Below are 19,377 nucleotides of genomic sequence, written 5' to 3'. Positions count from 1 at the left end.
CCACTGTGAAAAAAAAATTAACATCCTGTAAGTCATAATTATGAGATACTATCTCATAATTATGACTTAACTATCTCATAATTTCGACTTACTATCTCATAATTATGAGATACTATCATTATTTCGACTTACTATCTCATAATTATGAGATACTATCTCATTATTTCGACTTACTATCTCATTATTATGACTTAACTATCTCATAATTTCGACTTACTATCTCATAATTATGAGATACTATCTCATTATTTCGACTTACTATCTCATAATTATGAGATACTATCTCATTATTTCGACTTACTATCTCATTATTTCGACTTACTATCTCATAATTATGAGATACTATCTCATTATTTCGACTTACTATCTCATTATTTCGACTTACTATCTCATAATTATGAGATACTATCTCATTATTTCGACTTACTATCTCATTATTTCGACTTACTATCTCATAATTATGAGATACTATCTCATTATTTCGACTTAGATACTGACTGAGGGTGGGGCGTAACAAAGCAGAGCAGGGAAGCTGTGTTGAAGAAACAGTGAACCAGGTGAAGTAAAGATAAGGTTTGTGCTAACAGCAACTACCTTGTCACTGTACCTGCAATACAACCTTCGCAGATAAAAGCCAATGAGAGGCGAACGGCCGCTCAACAACTTGTAGAATAGCGTTATTTTCCGCTATTTTGACCGCGGTGTCTCGGTAAATTGTACTTCACCACAGCGCTTTCGCCACAGCGCTGGTTAAGCTAGCAGCAAATCGTTGTCAAATAAGCTAAAGCTGTCTGTATGTGGCCTACCTGTTCAGCTAACAGTTTGTATCTTAAAAAATGGCAAATTATTGTAAACTCAGCTACCGGCTGAGACGGCAGCCCCTCTCTCTGCCTCCGGTACCTGCACGCAGGTAGCCTACACGAAACATGAAACGCAACTCTGTGTTTTGATGTCAGCGATTTGTTATTGTATTGACATTTTAAGTTTGTGTCCGGCAATATATTAGCCTACTACGTTTATGTATAGACTTTGAGGTAAACATTACTGTTATTTTTTAAATAGTCTTCAGTTCTCATCCTCTTTTGCATGTATTCTTTTTAATGAATATATTTTTTATATAAAGCACTTCCCCTTATGAAAAAGAGAGGTTTAGGAGAGGATGGTTCATGTTGTTTTTTAATTGAAAGGTGAAAGTTATCCTGACAAAACTACACTTACACTATACATAGGGTACTTCATAGGTCATACTACACCGTATGATTGCATTTCCAAATGTTGGCATGCACCAAGATTAAGAAAAATGTATTTGACCAAGACTTCACTGCAGTTACAGCAGCAGTCTGTCCTGAAACTTAGAGCGAGTGCCTCAGACCTCAAACAAATATTGAGTGACTCGCCTTTTATATAAGCTACATTTACAGTATACAACCTGTATGATTCAATGCCTTTCACATTTATATAAATATTAGCCATGGTGCATTGCAGAACACAGTAGTGGTGTCACAGATTTGAAAAAAACCCTGTACAAATGCAAAGTTACAATGCCACTTCTCTCACAAAATAACTCATCTGTAGCCCAAGACTCTTGTTGTGTATATATGATGTATGTATGATGATATCATCCAATAACTTTCCTTGTAATACATGCTCACAGGATGGATAATCTAAGTGACTTCTTGAGACAGAGAAATGTTCCTGAGGAAACAATAGAGACCCTGGAGCACGAGAAGGTATTTAACTGCAAAAGCAGAGTATTTGAGTCCAACAACTGTACTTGCATAGACACTTTGTATTGCTTCTAAATGAATGAACAAAATATTCTCAAAATGATTTGGTTATCTAATCAGGATTGCTCTTTTTTAAACAAAGTTTCCATGTTTAGATTGATGCAAGCACCATACAGCTGATGACAGATGAAGAACTAAAGACTTATCTGCCATCATATGGTGATCGCCTAGCAGTGTCAGGATTTTGTCAGCGGAAGGAAAACAGCCACAGCAACACTCGGAAATCAAAGCTTTTTGAGCGCCTGAAACAAAAATTGGCCAAAAGAAAACATTTTGACGAAGGAGGCAGCAGCACGAGCGAAGGGGAGCGCTCACATCCATCTCAGAAAAGAAATGCTCTGAAGACGATGAGAAAAATAGAAATAGGATGGATGCATTATGATGATGAAAAAGAGGTTTTCAAGCAAGTGAGAGCCAGACGAGGAGGTGGAACAAGAAAAGTCGATGTTTCAAAGGATGCTCAGAAAAGGGATTTGATTCAAGAAGCAATTGGCCTGTTCTTTCCAGACAATATAAATAGTCTGGGGTCCTTAACAGATTTTGAGTTAGATCTCAAAGATTACCAAGAGGTGATGGTTGACAATGTAATTACAGTTGGACAATTGTACATTGACACAAAGCTCCCTCTTCTTAGGTTTTATTTGACCACACAGAAGAAAATAATGGACAGTCCACACAGTCACAGCGCAGGTTTAGCTCCATCTTTGGAGAGACAGGTGAGCTCTCAGAATCCGTCTTCCCCTTCTTCTCTCAGTGTTGCTACAGCGCCGCCATCTGCTACATTTGAAACGGTCAACCCTGAAGTGATATTCCTTGGAAGCACTCCAAGCGATGACAATTATGACTTTGCACTGTATTCCACACAGGGTGGGAGTGAGGATGCTTTTGAGAGCAGCAACGTTGTTTTTGTCGGAGACTTTTCTGAAAATGAGCAACAGAATTTGGATGATACACTGCCTGTTTCACCACAAACCATATCATCCAGTGAGAGGGTGAAGAGAATATTAGTTGTTCACAGAGGGCAGGTACTGCGAGAGCTCATAGCACATTTCTGCGATGATGGACTTCAAGATGTTGACATCAAAATCCAGCTTGTTCTGCCAGATGGAACACTTGAGATGGGGTATGATGATGGCGGAGTTGTGAGAGATTGTCTCTCAGAATTCTGGAGTGAATTCTACGACCAATGTGCAACGGGAAATGCTCTTAAAGTGCCTTTTCTAAGGCATGATTTTGGACAGCAGCAGTGGGAGAGTGTTGGTCGAATCATTGCTTTTGGATGGGCGAGGGAGAAATATCTTCCTGTGAAGATCGCACCTGTCATATTAGAGCAAGCTGCTTTTGGATATGCGAAGAGCGATGTAGTGGAGAATTTCCTCAAATACATGCCTGAGTCTGAGCGTACAGTGTTTGAATCATGGAGATCAGATTTTAACAGCGTCGACCAAGAAGAATTGATTGAGATCCTAGACAACCACAGCTGCAGAAGGTTACCAACAGCCAGCAATGTCAATGAAATCCTCCAGGAGCTCGCCCACAAAAGGCTTGTTCAAGAGCCTGCCTATGTCATTGAACAATGGGCAAAAATACTCAGCACCGCCGGACACAGCCTTCAGGACCTCACAACTGTATACGAAACCCTGCAACCAACTGTGAGAAAGGTTGTGAAGTCTCTCTCCTTCCCAGAGACAATGAATGTCCACCAGAAGGACATTCAGAAGTACCTCACCACATATTTGAGGAATGCTGATATGCAGCATCTGTGTTTGTTCCTCAGGTTCTGCACAGGGTCAGATCTATTCCTGGGGAAAGACATTATTATTGACTTTACTCTGATTCAAGGCTTTCAGAGAAGACCTGTGGCCCATACTTGTGGCTGTGTGCTGAAGCTGTCAGTCCATTATGACAGCTCCCCTGACTTCAGCTCCGAGATGAACAAGGTGTTGGAATCTAATGTGTGGGTAATGGACATAATCTAATCTAGTCCAGGGAGTGTGTGTGTGTTTATGGTATTCATACACATTTCAATGCAAACTCGTTTGCTTGTTTCCTTGTATAATGTCAGTGACCAAGCGTCCTCATGTAAAACCATGCATAAGATTGAAATAGTTCAAAAGATAGCTCGAAAGACAAACTTTCCTGTTCCTTACCGAGATCATTTGTTAAGCATAACAGAGAACATAATAGCATCACGCCAGTGGAGATCAAGGAGGGCTAAAATGTACGTTTAAGTAACTTTTGTTGCCACTTTTAAGTATCAGGGTCTTTGAAAACTATGCTTTTAGTTTTCAGTTTGTTTTTTAGTTAAGCACTTGTTATGTAAAGGCATTAATACAAAAGTTACATTTTGGCTGGCATCAGTTAAAGTCACTTAAGTGTAAGGCTCAATCCCATTGTGAAGGACATCGTTGGCAGACTGACCATTGTAAGATTTATTTCAACTAATATGCCTAAAGTAAGGAGTGTAAACATCTAATGTCAAAATAGAAGAATTAGTGATTGCTCAGTGTTCTCTTGCTCTGGGAGAATGTAAGTAATGTGTGATGAAAAGAGCACTGTGGCACCAATCACTTGCTTATCTATTCAACTCTCAGGATTAGTCACTCAAAAAACATTTTGTCTGAATCTATTGGTTAAATCCTCAGACATATCCACACATCTACAGCATCATCATACTTTTCTCATTCGTGTATATAGTACATTTGTTCTTACACAGTTCAGATACCGAACAATGTTTTTTGTTATTTGCACATAAAAGGAAGATATGAATATGTGGAAGAATCTTTACAAAAAAAATCTTTTGCTGGTCATGTTCTTTTACTGTCAAAGTTTTGAAAAATGTATTGACTGTTACCATATGCATGGTGCACACTTTTACAGATGCATCTATATGTAGCCAGTACTATGTTGTCATTTTCTTTTATTGGCAAAGTTTGGAAAACTGTAGTACTGTATTGTTACCATATGGTTTTACAGATGCATCTATATGTAGCTGGCTGGGTTACGCCTATGATGCTCTTCTTTGTGTTCTTGGTGTTTTCAATTAAGCAGGAAGCAGCACTGGGTCTCAGGTGTTTAATTTTAATCTGGTCAAATATATAAAAAGTCACAAAATCATCATCGCTGCTGTGTGTCTGCTTGGCTCCCTGTCTTTGTCAGTTGGAAGTAATTAGAACACGTGTGCACGAGCACACAGGTAGCTATGCTGAACACATACACACCCCAAATTACATAGAGATACGAACCCAACAGGATTTGATGAAATTCATAAACTGTGTCTACCTTAATCTGCACATTTACATACAGGGCATGCGGAAGGCAATCCGTCGGTCTGCGCAAGAAAACGAGCAGTGCGCAAATATATGCGCATTTCACCGAGTACAACGTCTCATATTGTTGTCACCTATTTAAGACCAGGATACTACTAACACTAACATGAATATTTATAACAGCTGACCATCCGCAAGGATGGCGAGTAACCAGCAAAAAATATATATATAGGCCTACGTTGCCAGGTGCACTTCCACTCATGAACAGCGCTGACCAATGCTTTCCTTTTGCCCTGAGCAATTATCCATCCTGCCTATGAATGCACCGTCACTGTCTACACAATCGGCAACACCATGGACAGAGGACAGGTCAGGTAATACAACTTGGGAAGAGCCTGAGGTGTCAATCATTCAGCACCATGGACAGCGGCCTGCGCAAGACACCTGAAGTGCGTTTGGAATAGAAATGCTGGTGTACTTTGATTTTATTAATTTAGTTTAATTTTACACCGCCGATAGGCAAATCTAGTCATATTTACAAATGAATTACATTTTGTTCGTAACAAGTTACATCATCCACCTTCGTTTACTTTTCCTAAAAAAAATGTCCTTACATGTCAGCGTTGCAAGAATTTCAAAATCACATTTGGAAAAGAAGTTGAAACGTTTTGTTTTTCATCCGTGGGTGTCCAATTCACCTATAGGCTACATATTCACACAGCTAGTCTGTTTTACAAAATGGCTTCATCAGCAAAAAAAAGAAAAAGTCACAGTTAAGAGTAATAACAATAATTAGATTGGCGCTCAATCAAAAGCAACACTTTGCCTAATTAAACATTTTTGCGGAATTCCGAAAAAAATGATAAATGGAACAGAGTGCACGTCCCCGTGCACTACACTGTCCATGGTGCTGATGCACACCTGAGCCACACTGCACTTCTAACTGTGCGTCAGCTACCTCGCTGAACTGCTGCGGCTTGCACGAGCGTGTGGTGTTCACACAGACAGCGCTGCTGCTGCCAGCCCAATCTTTCATCGAGTTTGTCTTGGATAATAGCCATCAATAAAAGCATTTTTAACAAATGACGGGATTCCATCCACAGAAACGCTCGAGGGCTTTTAATTTGAAATGGATACAGGAAGTATTAATACATTATATATCTTTTTTATTTCACTTCTGTGATATATTCTAGATATACATTGAAACTGTAGCAAACCTTGATAGCTATATTGACATCATAGCAGTCTAGCTGACAGTTTCTCATACCACATATTTCATTCCCCCAGCCCATCAGTAATCATTTGACGAAGTCTTAGATACAAGTCCGTAATTTCATACAGATCATCGGACATTGCCAGATTGTGCTCAGCCATAAGTTCAATACATAAGTGAAACACATCCTCATCACAAGGATAGTCTTTAAAACAACAATCCTCTCGGCATATTTCTATTTTCATTTGATCAGCTGACTGCAAGAAATTCTGAGCCCCATAAAGGTTGGGAACCGCATACATTATGGAGGGTCGACCATTAGGAGCCCGAGGATTGTTTGATCTTCTTATGCGATGGTCATTCCAGGCAGTTACAACGTCATCAAGTTCCTCCTATATATGGACAGAAAGAGTGAAAAACATTTTTAGAAAATAATTTGTGTTTTATGCCCTTATCTCTCATGGGAGACCAGGGATGGTTTTAACAACAACACTTTCACCAATAAGGGATGACCTACGAGTTACAGAGCTTGGACAAAAAGTGTTACAATCGTCCTCAGTCTCTGTGTTAATACAGTAATCAACAGGATTTTAGAATACTGTACCTGTATGGTATTTTGGAAGCAAAACTGGATCAGTGATTTGTCAATGAAGTTGCCAACAAAATAGCCATCTGCTTTCAGCTGGTCGAAATGGTCCATCCAAAACTGGGCGCATTCACTTCTCAAAGTGCACCACCAACGTTCAATCCTTTGATTGCCAGTACTTGGACCTAAAGTGACACACTCAGTGCCATTCTCATCCTCACTGGTGTGCAAAAACCTTTGCATTATTGCAAGGTGGGTATTCTCAGTCCCGTGATCTAACCTGACTTTTTGCGGACATCCATTGTGTTCTGTCACAGCATCGATGAAGTAACCTGCGATTATACGAGGGTTATTGTTGGTTTTGTATGCTTCTAGCCATATCATTTTTCTCGAAAAGCCATCAATGCAACCACTGATACATATTCCATAAGGCTTTAATTTGTCGTACCCATCTATATGCCATACATAGTTTGGTCCACGGCTGACATACATACGCCGTCTCAAACGGTTGCGAGCACGCATATCTACCCCATTCCCGTCCATCAGTCGTATCAATTGACGCACAGTTTCTCTGTCTGTAATAATCCCGGCCATCCAACATTTCTGGTGCATCCATCTGTAGCCATGCTGTTTGCCAGACGTTTGTAGTTGTTGGTGAATGAAGGATGCTACCTCAGCTTCATCTGTCTTATTTCGTCTCCGCCAAAGTTGGTTCTTTTGTAGCTTTCTTTCTAGGGTCCGGAGGCTTAGTTTGATATCATGTGATTCCTCCAAAACGACTAAAATTTCACGATTTGTGAATCCACGTCTGAAGTAGTCTTCAATGATGGTATCCATTTGGTTCTGGTAAGCTTGGTCTCATCCACTTGCTTCTGTTGCTTTGGCGCATATGAGGAAACAACACACATGCCTGTGAAACGTTTCTCAATATTATGAGATGTCATTTGCTTAACCAGCGCTGTGGTGAAGTAAAACTTACCGAGCGGAAAATAACGCTATTCTTCAAGTTGTTGAGCGGCCGTTCGCCTCCTTTCATTGGCTTTTACCTGCGAAGGTTGAAGTGAAGTCTTGGTCAAATACATTTTTCTTAATCTTGGTGCATGCCAACATTTGGAAATGCAATCATACGGTGTAGTATGACCTATGAAGTACCCTATGTATAGTGTAAGTGTAGTTTTGTCAGGATAACTTTCACCTTTCAATTAAAAAACAACATGAACCATCCTCTCCTAAACCTCTCTTTTTCATAAGGGGAAGTGCTTTATATAAAAAATATATTCATTAAAAAGAATACATGCAAAAGAGGATGAGAACTGAAGACTATTTAAAAAATAACAGTAATGTTTACCTCAAAGTCTATACATAAACGTAGTAGGCTAATATATTGCCGGACACAAACTTAAAATGTCAATACAATAACAAATCGCTGACATCAAAACACAGAGTTGCGTTTCATGTTTCGTGTAGGCTACCTGCGTGCAGGTACCGGAGGCAGAGAGAGGGGCTGCCGTCTCAGCCGGTAGCTGAGTTTACAATAATTTGCCATTTTTTAAGATACAAACTGTTAGCTGAACAGGTAGGCCACATACAGACAGCTTTAGCTTATTTGACAACGATTTGCTGCTAGCTTAACCAGCGCTGTGGCGAAAGCGCTGTGGTGAAGTACAATTTACCGAGACACCGCGGTCAAAATAGCGGAAAATAACGCTATTCTACAAGTTGTTGAGCGGCCGTTCGCCTCTCATTGGCTTTTATCTGCGAAGGTTGTATTGCAGGTACAGTGACAAGGTAGTTGCTGTTAGCACAAACCTTATCTTTACTTCACCTGGTTCACTGTTTCTTCAACACAGCTTCCCTGCTCTGCTTTGTTACGCCCCACCCTCAGTCAGTATCTAAGTCGAAATAATGAGATAGTATCTCATAATTATGAGATAGTAAGTCGAAATAATGAGATAGTAAGTCGAAATAATGAGATAGTATCTCATAATTATGAGATAGTAAGTCGAAATAATGAGATAGTAAGTCGAAATAATGAGATAGTATCTCATAATTATGAGATAGTAAGTCGAAATAATGAGATAGTATCTCATAATTATGAGATAGTAAGTCGAAATTATGAGATAGTTAAGTCATAATAATGAGATAGTAAGTCGAAATAATGAGATAGTATCTCATAATTATGAGATAGTAAGTCGAAATAATGAGATAGTATCTCATAATTATGAGATAGTAAGTCGAAATTATGAGATAGTTAAGTCATAATTATGAGATAGTATCTCATAATTATGACTTACAGGATGTTAATTTTTTTTTCACAGTGGCGGAAACGGGCTTCCATATTATTCTCTTTCTTCTTCTGCTCTATATTCTGCTCTTTATTCTCTTTCTTCTTCTGCTCTTTATTCTCTTTCTTCTTCTGCTCTATATTCTGCTCTTTATTCTCTTTCTTCTTCTGCTCTATATTCTCTTTCTTCTTCTGCTCTATATTCTCCTTCTTCTTCTGCTCTTTATTCTCTTTCTTCTTCTGCTCTATATTCTCTTTCTTCTTTTGCTCTATATTCTCCTTCTTCTTCTGCTCTATATTCTCTTTCTTCTTCTGCTCTATATTCTCCTTCTTCTGCTCTTTATTCTCTTTCTTCTGCTCTTTATTCTCTTTCTTCTGCTCATTATTAGGGTCCGAGCGACAGACGACAGACGAAGTCTGTCCGAGAGGACCCTATTGAAATTGTTAGGGGTATTATTATTCTTCTGGATTTTTATTTTTGAACATTGGGGGCATATTGGGGGTATGTATCATATCCCAAAACTCACCAAATTTGGCAAGCTTGTCAGGCTTGGTGAAAATAGCCGGATGACACCGACATCGAAATTCGGCTTTAAAAAATTGCTCTCTAGCGCCACCTGGAAGTTTGACCGGCGACGCCCCTCACCCAGTATGGTCAAATGACTAGCTTTTATTTTTCCCAAGTCCACTTGGACCTGCTCTACAAAAAAGCCTCTCAGGACCCTAAGCTCCGCCTACTTAAATTTTCCGCCATATTTTTTTTGGTGAAAAACACATCAGAGGCGTTTGCTCCGACAGACGGTGTCCAATTCATACCAAACCTATTGGAGATAATGATCATGGAAGCTATATCATCTAAGATCTATCATCTTTTTTCAAATATATTATTGTGGTAAGCATCTATGGCCGAACGAACATTTTAGGGGCGTGTCCTTTTTTGTAATGCTCATAACTTCAACACTATTGGGAGAAAAAAATAACAGACTGTCAGTATATGTGCAGAAGGGAGCCTGAAACATTCACAGCAAATTTCGTGCAATTTGAACCGTAGGGGGCGCTACAATAATTCACCAAAGTTGGGCACAAGCTGGGGAACAATAGTCCATCAAGGGAGAGGGGGAAGAAAAAGGAAAAGGGGGAGAAGGGGGAAAGAGAGAGAGAGAGAGAAAGAGAGAGAGAGGAAAGAAAGTGAGCCGGGTTCAAATCCCGACACCAGCAGGATGGAGATTTATGATATTCATATTAAAAGTGCTTTTGTTGCCCGATATTGACGTGTGCAATGCAATTAACTGTTATGTTAGTATGAAATACAATTTCCATACTTTACTTATGATGTATCCAATGCAGATGACCTGTTAATACACACGTTTTAAATAAAACGCCCCTTGTTTCCTCAAGGTATTGACGTTATCTATAATTTGAACATGAACAGAGAACTGAGATAGTATTGATATATACATTGTAATTCTATTATCTCTCATTTGAGTTACTGTGGCCCTGGGTAAAAGTGATGAAAACTGGTCAGTCTAACAAAACAATATTGTAGCTTTTACTCTAATCAGAGTATTGGAGAGTTATTAGTCACTTGAAAACAAGAGTTTGAAAGCAAAACGTATGAGAAATGCAACGATTTATTAAAATAAGATACGGACAAAATATACAAAACACCACATTATAATAGAACACCTAAACATATTAAACAACTATATACCAAATTAATGTCCAAAGTTATTTCTTTCTCCTGCTTTCCAACCACTGCTCCTTTGGAACTGTCTCTACTGAGGGGCAGTAAATGACCCCCTTGTACTGGCTGTGCCCAGTCTCTGCAGTCCTGAACTGCCCGCATTTTTTGCACATATTGTGCAGTACTTTTCTTAAAAGTTTTCTGCGGGCAGGAGCAGAAGTAGGAGCAGGGCCAGGAGCAGGGCCAGGAGCAGTGGCAGGGCCAGGAGCAGGGCCAGGAGCAGTGGCAGGAGCAGTGGCAGGGCCAGGAGCAGGGCCAGGATCAGTGGCAGGGCCAGGAGCAGGGCCAGGAGCAGTGGCAGGAGCAGTGGCAGGGCCAGGAGCAGGGCCAGGAGCAGCGGCTGGGCGAGGAGCAGGGCGAGGAGAATAGTGCATATTTATGAGTACAGTAACACAGACACAGCAACTGTTAGTTAAGCAAACTACACTGATAACATGTTGTCGGTTATTGAAACATGGTAATTACACATGTAATCATATCAATACATATAAATATATATATATATATATGGATACACATTATTCACAATTATACTGTGTAATTATATTGTTTCTATAATAAGTCTGTACCAGTTGTTAAATACCAGTAATTAACTATGACTCTGTTTCCTTTAACGCTATATATAAAATGAAGATATATTATAAGAGTCTTTATAAATTAACCATGTACATCTGCTGTCTATACTTGGACGTTTGCGTGTTTTCACTCGGTGCATTACAGTCGTATTTATCCATGGCCGTTTCCGGACATTTTTGCAGGTCACGTTAATATTATACACTTATTATTACACGACTTGCGTTGACGCTCGCGATCTTGCGAGCCTTAGCTCGTTATGCGAATGTACAAATGGCAACCAATGACTTCATGTAGATACACAGTGTATTACTAATGGAGAAGAGAATAAAACCGTGCCATGTCACGGACGAGTTGTTATGCTTGCGCTAGCTACCACTGAACTGACTGCTATACCGTTGTCCAACACTCGTTATTACAATGTAGGTAACGCGATCTCGGAGCATTCGCTCGCTGTGCCTGTAACGTGATGTGACACCGGCGGGCGGAGAGAAAAGTTAACAACCTAGATGTGACGTTTACGGCGGCGGCTAACGAATAATAAAGTAGGATAACTTACGGTTGACACGTTGTCTTCGTTGTAGAAAAGAGCTTACGTCCAATGTCATGCGTAGCCGTGTTGGTGATCTTGTGCGGCGTAACGATTGGCTGAATCCATTGTGAGGCCGACGCACCATTGGCCCATCCATTGTTGAAGTGTACGTTGCGTACGTCGTACCAACCTTCGCGAGACTTGCCGCGGTTGGCCGCTTGCCGCGAGATTTGGCCGGTTTGCCCTGCGGCGCCGTGATTGGCCGAATCCATTGTGAGGCCGAAACGCCATTGGCCCATCCATTGTTGAGCGAGCACAGGGATTGGGCGCTGACAATGGATTTTTTGCTGGCCATGCCTGAGGCAGATAGCGCACGACACCCGGAGATGCGTGTTTGATTCCAAGACAAGACAGCTTTTTTTCATCACTTTTTTTTTTTACATTGAATTTACATGACGTGATCTATACTTCACGTAGGGACACATGACGCATGAATATGTTCATGTAGTTAAAGCGCCACCTAGTGGCTGAACTGGACTTTGTCGAATCCGCCCCAAACTTGTCGCGCTCGTTACAAGTCACGGTCCGAGTCGAGTCCGACCGGCGCGCCCGGGTGAGCGAGGACCCGTTCGTAATTCTCTTTCTTCTTCTGCTCTTTATTCTCTTTCTTCTTCTGCTCTTTATTCTTTTTCTTCTTCTGCTCTTTATTCTCTTTCTTCTGCTCTATATTATCTTTCTTCTTCTGCTCTTTATTCTCTTTCTTCTTCTGCTCTTTATTCTCTTTCTTCTTCTGCTCTGTATTCTGCTCTTTATTCTTCTTCTCTTTATTCTTCTTCCCCTGCTCTTTATTCCTCTTCTCTTTATTCTTCTAGTCTTTATTCTTATTCTTCTCTTTATTCTTCTACTTCTTCTCCCTCTTCGTCCATCCTTCAGACTTCATCCACTTTGAAGTTGCTTCTCAGCTCTGTGAAATTTGAGATTACCCCCCCCCCCCCCCCGTCAATACATACACAGATATAAACAACAACACAAAGTGCTTGTTGTTGTTTTTTGGTCAAAAAAGTGTCAGTGAGCCTGATCTTATGTTATAGTTTAAATATAATATAGTACATCTATATTATAGTATAAATATATTAAAGTATATCTATATTATAGTATATCTATATTAAAGTATATCTACATTATAGTGTATCTATGTTCTAGTTTATCTATATTATAGATTATAGTACATCTATATTATAGTATATATATTATAGAATATCTATATTAAAGTACATATATATTAAAGTATATCTATATTATAGTATATCTATATTAAAGTATATCTATATTATAGTGTATCTATATTATAGATTATAGTACATCTATATTATAGTTTATCTATATTATAGATTATAGTACATCTATATTATAGATTATAGTACATCTATATTATAGACAGTATATATATTATAGTATATATATTAAAGTACATCTATATTAAAGTATATCTATATTATAGTATATATATTATAGTATATCTATATTAAAGTATATCTATATTATAGTATATCTATATTAAAGTATATCTATATTATAGTGTATCTATATTATAGATTATAGTACATCTATATTATAGTATATATTCTAGTTTATCTATATTATAGATTATAGTACATCTATATTATAGAGTATAGTACATCTATATTATAGTTTATATATATTATAGTATATTAAGCATGTCTTAAAGACATAAAAACATGGATGACCTGCAACTTCTTGATGTTAAACTCAGACAAAACCGAAGTAATTTTAATCGGCCCTGAGCACCTCAGAGATCAATTATCTGGTGATGTGGTTTCTGTAGACGGCATTGCCCTGGCATCCAACACCACTGTAAAGAATCTTGGCGTTATCTTTGATCGGGACTTGTCCTTTAACTCCCACGTAAAGCAAATCTCAAGGACTGCATTCTTTCATCTACGTAATATTTCAAAAATCAGGCACATCTTGTCTCAAAAGATGCAGAAAAATTGGTTGACGCGTTCGTTACTTCGAGACTGGATTACTGCAACTCCTTATTATCAGGCTGCTCTAATAAGTCTCTTAGGTCCCTCCAGTTGATCCAGAATGCTGCAGCTCGTATTCTCACTAAAACTAAGAAAGAGATCACATCACTCCTGCACTAGCTGCTCTGCACTGGCTCCCAGTAAAATCAAGAATCACTTTTAAAATTCTTCTCTTAACGTACAAAGCCTTGATTGGTGATGCACCATCATATCTTAAGGAGCTTGTAGTACCATATTGCCCCACTAGAGAGCTACGCTCACTAAATGCGGGACTACTTGTAGTTCCTAGAGTCTTAAAAAGTAGAATGGGAGCCAGAGCCTTTAGTTATCAAGCTCCTCTTCTATGGAACCAGCTTCCAATTTCAGTCCGGGAGGCAGACACAGTCACCTCGTTTAAGAGTCGACTTAAGACCTTCCTCTTTGACAGAGCTTATAGTTAGGGCTGAATCAGGTTCACCTGGTCCAGCCCCTTGATATGCTGCTATAGGCTTATAGCTGCCGGGGGACGTTTAGGATGCACTGAATACCTATCTCCTCTCTTTCCTCTCCTTAGGGATGAATTTTCATCTCTCAATCACACGTTACTAACTCTTTCTCCCCGGAGTCCTTTTGACTTCACGTCTCATGGGGTCATCGGACCCTATGAGACGACATAGATCCTATCTGCCTGATGGATCATCGAGGTCTGGGTCGTGGAATTCCTGCTCCTGACTACGCCACTGTCCTGTTGAGACTCCGCCCACTGTTGAGACTCCGCCCACTCCTCCTCTCTACCGCCATCTGCCTGATGGATCGTGGAGGTCTCCATCGTGGAATATGCCTACTATGAACTATTCATACACTCTGTCACATTCATTGAATGTATTTTAACTCTAAATCTGTCCTTCTGGTCACATGACATCTATTGTTCTGTCCATCCTGGAGAGGGGTCCTCCTCTGTTCTCTCCTGAAGGTTTCTTCCCTTTTTTCCCCCTGAAGGGTTATTTGGGAGTTTTTCCTGGTCCGATGTGAGGTTTTGGGGCAGGGATGTCTATGTGTCCAGATTGTAAAGCACTCCGAGACAAATTTGTAATTTGTGAAATTGGGCTCTACAAATAAACTGAATTGAATTGAATATCTATATTAGCATATCTATATTATAGTGTATCTATATTATAGATTATAGTACATCTATATTATAGTATATCTATATTATAGTATATCTAAATTTATTCATCAGGGCTGAAACAAAAGAAACTGAAGTCAGAATAAAAAAGGTACGATCACAAAAAGAAAAGAAAGAAAGAAAGAAAGAAGCCCGTGTCCGTTACTTTAAGTCGTTGGACGTTGACCTTCTGCGTGACATTTGATTCCCGTTAGCCGTGTCGGGCATTTAAAATGTCCTTTTTCTAGCCACAACACCTTAACTGTGCAAAGGATCATGGGAAATAATGTGTGTGTGTGGGGGGGGGGGGGGGGGGGGGGGCAATGTGCTGCCTCTAGTTCTCGAGGGAAAAGTCTGTTTACACTCCACAAAGCTTTATTTGTATCTTTACGGAGTCTTGAAGTGCCCTTGAGTGCATTCTAAACCGAGGAGATAGGTGCTCAGTGTATCCTAAAACAAGGAGATAGGAGCTCAGTGTATCCTAAACCAAGGAGATAGGAGCTCAGTGTATCCTAAAACAAGGAGATAGGAGCTCAGTGTATCCTAAAATGAGGAGATAGGTGCTCACTGTATCCTAAAACAAGGAGATAGGAGCTCAGTGTATCCTAAAACAAGGAGATAGGAGCTCAGTGTATCCTAAAATGAGGAGATAGGTGCTCAGTGTATCCTAAAACAAGGAGATAGGAGCTCAGTGTATCCTAAAACAAGGAGATAGGAGCTCAGTGTGTCCTAAAACAAGGAGATAGGTGCTCAGTGTATCCTAAAATGAGGAGATAGGTGCTCAGTGTATCCTAAAACAAGGAGATAGGAGCTCAGTGTATCCTAAAACAAGGAGATAGGAGCTCAGTGTATCCTAAAATGAGGAGATAGGTTCTCAGTGTATCCTAAAACAAGGAGATAGGAGCTCAGTGTATCCTAAAATGAGGAGATAGGTTCTCAGTGTGTCCTAAAACAAGGAGATAGGTGCTCAGTGTATCCTAGAGGAGAGAGGCGCTCAGTGTATCCTAAACCAAGGAGATAGGAGCTCAGTGTATCCTAGAGGAGATAGGCGCTCAGTGTATCCTAAACCAAGGAGATAGGAGCTCAGTGTCTGCCTCCAGGACTGAAAGTGGAACTGGTTCCATAAAAGAGGAGGAGCTTGAGACTTGAAGGCTCTCATCCTAAATCAAGGGTACATACAAAGGATTTATTATGGAAGCCATATCAAATATTTTTTTAGAGAGAAGACTGGGATTAGGAAGGTTGTGACGATAAGTGAATTGAATGAATACGGTGCGTTCAGGGTCTTAAAAAAAAGAAAGAAATTCGAAATAATATTTTGTGAAAAAATGTAAAGTGTCAATCTTTTTTTCCCCCTCATTTAAACCGCTGATTGCAACTCACGGCGTAGAGAGAGAGAGAGAGAGAGAGAGAGAGAGAGAGAGAAATGGCTTTAATCTGTTCCTCTGTGCCGGGTTGTGATTGGCTCTCGGGTTTCGGGGCTCTGGTGTTGACGGGATGATGAAAACTGTCTCCTTGGCCTCACAATAAAGACACAGACTGACCTCTCGACCTCTGGGATTGCCCATCTGTTTGCCTGAAGAAAAACAAAACTGTCTCTCCCACAGTACCGTGGAGGGTGTTGTGTTCTTTACCTCCTTTCCTTCCTTGTTTCCTCTCTTTCCTTCCATCTTTTAATATTTTTAGTGTCATTCTCTCATTTATTCCTCACAGGCCGGTGGTCGGTGCTACCGCTTTAAGGAATGATGGGTAGTCAGCAACATCTGTGCCACTTACCCCCCCAAGCCACGCCCACTAACCGACCACGCTGCCCGGACATTACAAAAATAACTTATTATTTTAATCCAAACCATTTTAGCTTAGTTTAGCTTAGCTTAGCATCGCGACTGGAAACGAGGGGGAGCGGCTCGCTTGGCTCAGTCGAAAAGCAAGCCCCCCCCCCCCCCCCCCCCATCTCTACCAAGGATGCGTTCAGGGACGGTACGGACGGGTCACCTTTAGGACACTCTGTCTCACATGCATTTAATGAAGCGTACATAGTGTCGTTACATTTTCAATTATGTATGAACCACAAAGAGAAGGTGAGCCTCACGCCACCGTCACGTTTCCTTTCGCCTTGCGGTCGTAAAAAACAAAACCGCCCCGCAAACGGAGGAACGCCGCGCGGCGGCTGCTCATCCCAAAAGATCACGGCGCGTTACGGCGGGTCACGTTTAGGTCGAACGCAACGAGGTCGTCCGTTTTCAATTTTTTTTTTTACATTTAATGGAATGGCTTTCCGTGTCAATGCGACGGCGGTCCAGGCGGTCCGGGTGGCGAGCGGCGAGCGGCCGTAAATTAGCCGCGGAGGAAGTTCCTCTTCCTCGCTTCTAGAAACGAGAGGCGCCTTCTGGATGCTCATTTGAGATTAGCATTTTTGTGTCTTTACCCGAGTCATTCTTCACAGGGGAACACCACCGGGCTCCTTCCCATGTCTTCTAACGATACTCCGGGGTACGCTCGGCTTTTTTTTTTTTTACCGTCTCTTGTGAAAGATGCCGCTCTCTCTTAATTTCCCCTTTTTTTTCCTCCGCTGAGCCCCAGTCGGCACGGTAACAACTTCTTTAACGTATTCACTTCCTTAACGGCCCACCAGGCGACCGGAGACCGCCGATGCAAACGAGTAGTGATCCATCGCGGTGAAGGAGAAGCAGGAGGAGCTCACGCTGTGGATCGAACCGTTTACACGCCATACGATATCAGTAGCCCCGCCTCCTGTCAATCATCCTTCGCTCAGACCAAGAGGCGAACGGCTCGTCTTCGGACTTCAGCGTGACGTTCTTCCTCATGTTGGTCTCGTGTGAATGAGACGCTCTGACCTGAAGGTCACGACGTGTCTGTAACGCTGTCAGATTAGGTTAAACACACACAGATGGATCATATATTATCTTTTAAAAGGACATTTTAAAGATTTCATCCCTGATTTATTTAGTATTTTTGTTATGAGTGCAAACAATGACATTTTGCATTGAGGTGATGCATGAACAACCTTTTTGTTCTGGGAATATCACCAGACACCTATGTGGCAGCTGTCTCCAAATTGGCCTGGCTGCTGGCTGGTTGTTTATCAGCCAGCTGCTCTGACTGAATGGCAAGCAGCCAGCAGCCGAGGCCGGCCTGATAAAAGCTCTCAGTTGAGAGTGGAGAGGAGAGGAGTGAGCAGAGTCTGCTGTGTGAGTGTGTGAATGAAGGATGTTCCCGAATGGAACCGTGGCGTTGGTGGCTGATCCTTGGAGCTTTTGGGGGAAACCCACGGGTAACGGCCCGGAAGCTGTTACAACATACTTATACTGTAAAATATATATAAATATTGCAATACTTCCATCAGGGGGCCGTAGCCTCATTCATCGTGTTCATAAATAATCACAACGCACTTTTATTTCATCGAAAAGCTCCAAGTTTGTTCCACTTTAAAGCCACTACAAGGAATATTTACTTTGTTTACTTTGGTGGCCCCTGTGGAGGAAAGTGGTAGTGTTTCAAAAAATCTTCAGCTCTAGAGCTCATCAGTGTCTCCTCCTCCTCCTCCCTGAAGGATGAAGGCTCAGCTGGAGTCTGAGTCGAAATACTTACTTGTGAAATTGCATGATTTAATATCCACGAGATGACGGGCATTAAGAACATATTTTAAGAGGCAATCTCCTCACTGACGGCCGTGTTTACTCATGAAGGTCAAAACGAGGCATCGGCATCAATCTGGAGGAGATTTTTCTCATGGTTTGATCCGTCTTGGAAAATGATGTTTACATCCCTGCTGCTGTGGGCAGATAAAAGCAAATAATGAAATGATCGTAATAGAGAAATGACGGGAAATGAAAGTGGGAGGAGCTAAACGAGGAACAAATGTAGAACATATCTCTCAAACCGCCTATGAAGACCATTTCCCGTGTGTTGAACGACCTTCAGCAGTCCAACCCGAGGTTCCCCGTTCTCGTGTTCCGTTCATCAATCCTTCCCTCCGTGCGTCGGAGGATCATTTGAGTCTTCTGGGCCAATCACACGACACATACTGTAAATTGGGTTTTTCTTCTTTTTTTCTTCTTCTTCTGAACATGCAATTATTGTAATGCTGGAGAAACAATTGGCTTCTCTCAAAGGTAATTAAATCTGAAATTACAAATGAACAGAGCGCATGAATGATTGGCATCCCCCCCCCCC

At 40.9% G+C, this 19,377-nt stretch overlaps 2 protein-coding genes across 2 annotated transcripts; one reads left to right on the top strand and one right to left on the bottom strand.

Moving 5' to 3' along the window:
- The first annotated feature begins 1,645 nt into the window (after nt 1–1,645).
- Nucleotides 1,646–3,766, top strand: LOC130201972 (uncharacterized). Its single transcript, XM_056427251.1, has 2 exons — nt 1,646–1,730; nt 1,883–3,766. The coding sequence occupies exons 1-2, from the start codon at nt 1,656–1,658 to the stop codon at nt 3,764–3,766; spliced, it is 1,959 nt and encodes a 652-aa protein (XP_056283226.1). The 5' UTR covers nt 1,646–1,655.
- Nucleotides 2,409–7,692, bottom strand: LOC130202607 (uncharacterized). Its single transcript, XM_056428321.1, has 2 exons — nt 6,874–7,692; nt 2,409–6,661 (listed from the first exon to the last, which is right to left on the bottom strand). The coding sequence occupies exons 1-2, from the start codon at nt 7,690–7,692 to the stop codon at nt 6,332–6,334; spliced, it is 1,149 nt and encodes a 382-aa protein (XP_056284296.1). The 3' UTR covers nt 2,409–6,331.
- Between the last annotated feature and the right edge of the window lie 11,685 nt (nt 7,693–19,377).

This window comes from Pseudoliparis swirei, chromosome 1 (assembly GCF_029220125.1).
Source record: "Pseudoliparis swirei isolate HS2019 ecotype Mariana Trench chromosome 1, NWPU_hadal_v1, whole genome shotgun sequence".
NCBI lineage: Eukaryota > Metazoa > Chordata > Actinopteri > Perciformes > Liparidae > Pseudoliparis > Pseudoliparis swirei.
This window is presented reverse-complemented; position numbering and strand designations above follow the sequence as displayed.

What these genes read in the sequence shown, in the direction of transcription:
- LOC130201972 (XM_056427251.1), top strand. Translation starts at nt 1,656, where the DNA reads ATGGATAATCTAAGTGACTTCTTGAGACAGAGAAATGTTCCTGAGGAA. An exon ending in AGACCCTGGAGCACGAGAAG is followed by an intron (nt 1,731 to 1,882) that starts GTATTTAACTGC and finishes TTCCATGTTTAG; the next exon opens with ATTGATGCAAGCACCATACA.
- LOC130202607 (XM_056428321.1), bottom strand. Translation starts at nt 7,692, where the DNA reads ATGGATACCATCATTGAAGACTACTTCAGACGTGGATTCACAAATCGT. An exon ending in GCTTCCAAAATACCATACAG is followed by an intron (nt 6,662 to 6,873) that starts GTACAGTATTCT and finishes GTCCATATATAG; the next exon opens with GAGGAACTTGATGACGTTGT.